General features: G+C 41.7%; 1 protein-coding gene across 2 annotated transcripts; it reads right to left on the reverse strand.

The window, feature by feature from the left end:
- Window positions 1–1,225: 1,225 nt before the first annotated feature.
- On the reverse strand, window positions 1,226–6,640 carry enkur (enkurin, TRPC channel interacting protein). 2 transcript variants are annotated; one of them, XM_062992011.1, is made up of 5 exons: window positions 6,433–6,640; window positions 6,082–6,227; window positions 5,072–5,304; window positions 3,827–3,871; window positions 1,226–1,483 (listed from the first exon to the last, which is right to left on the reverse strand). In XM_062992011.1, exons 1-5 carry the CDS (start codon window positions 6,510–6,512, stop codon window positions 1,310–1,312), a joined length of 678 nt encoding a protein of 225 aa, XP_062848081.1. In that variant the 5' UTR covers window positions 6,513–6,640; the 3' UTR covers window positions 1,226–1,309. The 2 variants fall into 2 exon arrangements, with proteins under 2 accessions (XP_062848081.1, XP_062848080.1); XM_062992010.1 differs by having other exon boundaries at window positions 3,725–3,871; window positions 6,433–6,635.

Here is a 6,640-nt window from a genome sequence, read left to right on the forward strand (position 1 = left end):
CCGATGTATTCTGACATAAACTATATTATGTCACTGTCCCACATTTTTACACTCCTCCTGCGTTTCCCCTAACACCGTATCTTGCGTTCTCATTGGCTGTTTAACATAGCACTCATTGCCAGTCGAGCAACTCAGATCCAGATTTTTGACAAGCTAGATATATAACTTCAGTCTCTCGGATCGAGTTGTTGAGTAGTTCAGACATAGCGGTTGAGAGCCAAGTTTCGATCGCCGAGCAAACTCCGAGTTGCTCCTGGCAAATCTAGGGCCGACCAGTCGGCGAGCAAAAATCAGGGCAAAAATCGTGTAGTGTGAACTAGGCATTAGCTGTAGCCTACTGAATTTCATGTCTGTCCTAAGGTCATCAGCTATTTAACACACATATCAGTACACATTGACATGACAATTCATTTCCACTTTGTACTGTTTTCAATTAAAGCTTTTTGATGGCCACAGTAAATTTCGAAAATAGCCCAAAAATCACACAAGCTTTAGTTTTCATCCATGACTGCATTTTTAAACAAGCCCAATTTGCCGAGAAAACCACAAACCTGGCAACTCTGCTTACAATGTACTAATTAGTGTAGGTTCAGATGATGGTAGTCAGTGGACCAAACCACTGTGAAGCATATGAAGGGGATCCAACCTCTTTCAATGCAGCACATTGCTGTTTATTATTTAAAATTATATAGTTATTCTTGCAATAATTATATTGGGGGACAACTGTTTTTCCTCCAGGAAGGGGGGGGGGGGTATGCCCCTAGATGCCCTCCTCCAGGGGCGCTCAGGGGCCCAAATCGTTGGAAGTTAAACCAGCTACCTTTAATCTACTAGTCCAGTACCTTATTACTAGTCCAGTCCCTTAACTGCCCTTTGACCAATGGCAAGCTACTATTTTGAGCACACTGACTCCACACACGGTCACACGTATGGATCCACGTATGGATCTGTGCTGTTTATAGACTGAGCTAGTAGGTAGAGTTTCTACTGGGTCCCCTCTCTTTATTTTATTTTTTGAGAACTTGATTGTCATGCTAGTGGACCAATTAAATGGCCCTATTGTGACAACCAGTTTTTATTGATTCCATCCCCTTTTTGCCCACTCTCTTTTTTTTCTCTACTTTTATTATTTTCTGTGGTTTTGGCCAGCCCTTATATTTTAATTTAGCCACCGTATTGTTCCATGTTGGTTAAAATAACTTTAGATAAAAACACAACAACAGGATTGAGGCAGTTACAGTGAGTTTTTATTGGGTTTAAAGACTGATTTGTTTATTGTGTTCACATGCTAGTGTTAGGAATGATGTGATCAGTTGTTAGCAATATATATGACCTTGTATCTCTCAATTAGCTCAATGTCCTTCTCCAGCTGCTTCATTTCAAACTCCAGTTGTTCCTTCTTGTGTTTTTTGGGTGTTGTATCAGTAACCAGAGAGAGTACTTGATATTGATGATGCAGCTCCTCCCAGTTCTTCTTTAGTCCCTGTAGATCAAAGATGACAGATGATTTTTCTTCATTTCTTTTGAACTAGTTTCACATTTAAATACTTAATTCCATACCTGCACTGGGTTTTCATGCAGTTTTAACTGCAGATTGATAGTACAATTACAAGAGAGAATAGCAGACATTAACTTCACCTCCGGGAAAAAACAGAGTGGATACCCTAAATTGGCTATAGGGTAACGCGAGTAACTGTTAAGGTGTGTTGCCCTGGAATGGACTGGCACACTGTCCCAAATGTATTCCTGCCAGTATTTTGTGACGATTATCAAAACAGAGCATTTAGAAAAAATGAATGAGTAATAAGGTGCTCGGGTGCTGCAACAGTAAATCACTCTAGCCCACTTCTGCTGGAGTCAAGGGTTCGAATCCACAGTGGTGCTATTGTAAGACGTTTACATACAGATATGTACAGGGTGTGCTACTGCATTGTGTCCAGTGATTCTGGGAAATCCGGACCCACAAAAACTCTGAGCAAGATAAGTAGATAAGAAAAAGTTTTTATGGACAGTTGTCACTAGCAGATGGGTCTGAATCTTTTGTGTGGTCTATGAAGTGTTGTTTGGGGTTTACAATCGATGTTGATTGGTTTATCATCCTTGCTCCCCACCCTACTCAGAGCCCAACAAGGAAATGCGCAGTGCCATGGACCTCCAGCGGTTGCACACCAAGGATACAAAGGTGATATATTCAGTCTCCAGGTGGTACTGGTGCTCGATTGACCTTCGAGCAGCGCCTTCTCGGAAGACATGCAATCTAGCCCTGACCGGTTAATTGATTTAAGTGGGCCACTCCAACCTTCCATCTATGTCAGAACTTTACCAACCCAAAAACAACGTCTCCACTCTCTTAGCTTGATCCCACCAATACGGCAGGACGGGTCTGCAGTGTGCGCCTGCATATGGCTGCAAATCGCTGAGGCTGCTTGTCGTAGCTGGTACCTTCCCTATCCCCTCACCCCCAAACCCGTGGCTCGTTGTGTGACTATGTTATGTTCTTATGTTTACATGTGCTTGTGTGCTGTTAGGGGCTTTTTTTCATGTTACCACAGTGTGCTCCTCAGGGAGCACAATCTGGTTGCTAGTTTTTTTTTATCTCCTACTCTCCCAATGTATTACCATTTCTAACGATGCAAATTTCCCCATTGTGGGATTAATAAAGGATATCTTATCTTATCTTATGTGAAGTTGGGGGCCAAAGTGCTGTGTAGAGTGCATGGCAGTCACAGCTGCAACAGGTCACACCTCATGGCAAACAAGGCGCCTCATTGGCTCACTTGTTGAGAGCAGCTATGGGGTTGTGACAGTGCCCTTGACAAAGGTAATTTACACTTCTGTGATGAAAGCATAAATACAGTGATATTACATTGAGATTTTATAGTGACATGCAGCTTTTAAGTCAACATCATTTCCAGGAATGTCCACATCCTGCACATATTACAAAGGCATGTCTGTGGTTGAAGAGGGTATGAATACGGGTGCCAGCAGTCCTGACCTGTTCCCAGTAAATAATGTGTGGAGAATTTTATTTTTTTTTAATTTTTCCCCTTTTTCTCCCCCTTTAGCGCATCCAATTGCCCTCCGAAACATGGGCAGCAGCCGGATGCATTTTTGCCACCCACATATTGACGAATGTGGCGCCACCTAGCGGTGCATGCGGAGAAACACACCCTAAGGGCACTCTTTCCTCATCTCTGTGCAGGCGCCTCTAATCAGCCAGCAGAGGTCGTAATCGCATTCTGACAGAGAGAGACCCACATCCAGTTCTTTGTCCCACCCCCCAACTGAGCAACCGGCCAATCGTTGCCCATACAGCCACTCATCCTCAAACCGATAAGGCAGAGCTGGATTCGATACGAGGTACTCAGAATCCAGCTCTGGTTGCAGCGTGTCTTTTTACCGCTGCGCCACCTGAGCGGCCACTGTGTGGAGAATTTTGAAACAGAAATGACGATAATGACAACCCCCTACTGTTGCACACCTTAAGCGTACTTAATCTCTTGGTTTCCTCTATGCCAAAATGCCTTTTGAATGTTGAAATCGCAACATTAAAAAGTAGTAAATGCTTTACCAACTCAACTTCTTTTGGAATGTGTTGCAGGAACAGATGTATTATTTTATCTTTGTGAACATTCAGCTCATGTTGTGCTCTACCTCAAGAGAGTAAGACACATAGTTAAAACTAGATCAGCAACAAAACTCGCAGGTTTTATGTAAGACTCACATGCAGGATATTCTGTCGTTCTATATCAGAGAGCTGCTTCATAGCTCCTTCCTTCATTCTTTCCTTTACATAATTATCATATTGCTCCTGTGCTCTCCTCACCTCCTCTCTCCTCTGCTGCAGGTACTCCGGTGATTGACCATAGTCCTACAACCACACACAACATTTAGAATTGATTTTAGTTCAAGATAAGATTTATATTTATTCGGGATAAATATAATAAGGCTGTGTTTAATGAGCTAAATTGGAATACCAATGACATTTAATGAGTGATTTATCAAAAAATCACCCAACTTTTTTTTTTTAAACATTTCCAATAACCAAGCTTCATCCTGGTCAGGGTTGCAGCAGGTCTGGTTCCACCGGAAGAATACCCTGGACAGGGTGCCAATCCACTACAGAGCCTGGCCATTCAACCCACCTCCTCCTCCTCTAAGAGTTAGCCAATTATTCGATAGGCTAGCATAACACAGCCCACTATTGTCTTACTTCATGTGAAAACTTTTGTTATTCTGTTTACAATCTTTGCAGATAATCAGCTGTAAATCTTTATGTACAGTTAAAAAGTTTCCACAGGGCACCCAGGTGACATAGTGGTTTAATACGCTATCTCAACCTTGCTCTCAATTCTGAATATTAGCAGTGCTGCCAGCCAGGCCATGGGACCCAAACACAAATGACAAAGGGTCTTAAGGTCAAAAAGAGTATAAAAAAAGCCTAGGGACTGCATGTGTCAAAGGGAGCAAGTGCTAGTCTGCGTCACTTCCTAGCCAGGTGGGGTTGGTGCAATTGCAGCAAAGTAATAGCAATGGGGAATGGAAGATGACATGATTTTAAGCATAAAGAAAAAATCAGCACAAATATTTGTATTCACAGTTTAATTACTTGTCATCAGCCTTCATTATAACAGGGCGGCACGGTGGCTAAGTGGGTAGCACTGTCGCCTCATAGCAAGAAGGTCCTGGGTTCAATCCCCAGGTGGGGTGGTCCGGGTCCTTTCTGTGTGGAGTTTGCATGTTCTCCCCGTGTCTACGTGGGTTTCCTCCGGGTGCTCCGGTTTCCTCCCACAGTCCAAAGACATGCAAGTGAGGTAAATCGGAGATAAAAAAATTGTCCATGACTGTGTTCGATATGGCCTTGTGTGAACTGATGAATCTTGTGTAATGAGTAACTACCGTTCCTGTCATGAATGTAACCTAAAGTGTAAAACATGACGTTAAAATCCTAATAAACAAACAAACAATCATTATAACACATATCCAAAAACACCTCCACATAGCCTAGACATGCAAGCCTGTACCAGCAGTCAACCATCAAAGAAGAAACAGTGAAGGTTTTTTAGTTTACCTTTTTCATAATGTATTTTGGAACAAGGCCAGAGTTCTCCAGCATCTGTTTGTCTCCACATTTGGTGTCTGTATATGCAGGCTGTGGCTTGCAAGGAACTGCCATAACATTCTCGATCACATTAGTCTTTACAAAATTTCTTTTGGTCTGGATGCCCATAAGGGGTTGCTCAGTTTTTTCAGGCAGCTTGGGCTTCCTGGGGTGTCCGTCATCTCTATATGAGAATGGCTGTTCTAAAATGTAAAGAAAATAAACTTACCACACCACTTCACATCATGTTTCACAAAATAGCTAACAAGTCACTAAGGTGACAAATGAAATACATTAACATACTTTTTTTAATAACAAACAATATTGATACAAAGACACACAGTAGCACAGCTGGTACAGTGGGTGCCATACAGCAACCTGGTTCAGGAGGACCTCAGTTTAATTAGCCTCGGAGCAATATCATGTTTCACTTCCCATGTCAAAGTGAGTTTACTTCACATACTTTAGCTGTCTCCTATCTCCCCTAAACATTAATGTGACCTGGATGCACTAAAATAACCCTTGGTGTAAGTGAGTTAATGTGTGAGTGTGTGTCGCCCTGTGATGGACTTATGTCCTTTCTATGATGATCCTCACCAGGAAAGGTAGTTATTATTATTATTTATTAGGATTTTAACGTCATGTTTTACACTTTGGTTACATCCATGACAGAAACGGTAGTTACTCATTACACAAGATTTATCAGTTCACAAGGTTATATCAAACACAGTCATGGACAATTTTGCATCTCCAATTCACCTGACTGCATGTCTTTGGACTGTGGGAGGAAACCAGAGCTCACAGAGAAAACCCACGCAGACATGAGGAGAACATGCAAACTCCACACAGAAAGGACCCAGACCACCCCAAAGGACCTTCTTGCTGTGAGGCGACAGTGCTACCCAATGAGCCACCATGCCGCCCGAAAAGGTAGTTATTAAAAATAAAAATCACTTACTATCAGTGCAGTTAATACTCACTTTCTGGAAGTTTGGGCTCTTTGGAATGCTTTAGCAGGTATTTATCTGGAGAAGACATTTCCACTTTGGCTGGACCCATTGTCTTGTTCAGTGCTTTGTTCTGCTGTTTCTCCTGCTTTACCTGCTCTCTAAACTTGGACGTATACCTAGTGGTGTTTGCAGGTTTTATTATAAACAACAATAGCAATAATAATAATAATAATAATAATAATAAAGCAGTTTACAATAAAGTAATAAATGCTATTTTGTTGTCATATATTTTTATTTATTATTGTTAAGTTTAATATTACAATAAGTCAGATGTAAAGTCTGAGATATTAGCTTTGTCTTAGGTGAGTCTCTAAATTTTACCTGGCTGATTTTTCTGTTTTCTCCTCTTCTCTGGGAATGAGATTGTAGATGCTCTCTGTAGGCTGTATGATGGTCGACATGTTTGTTGTTAGAAGCCTAACAATTAGTATTTCTACAGCAAATCCACCGAACACTTCAACTAGAGACTGTTCCAAACACAGAGCTGTACTGCTAACAGTGTGTACACCACCGTCACTATGACAACGAT

This window comes from Trichomycterus rosablanca, chromosome 3 (assembly GCF_030014385.1).
Source record: "Trichomycterus rosablanca isolate fTriRos1 chromosome 3, fTriRos1.hap1, whole genome shotgun sequence".
Taxonomy (NCBI): Eukaryota; Metazoa; Chordata; class Actinopteri; order Siluriformes; family Trichomycteridae; genus Trichomycterus; species Trichomycterus rosablanca.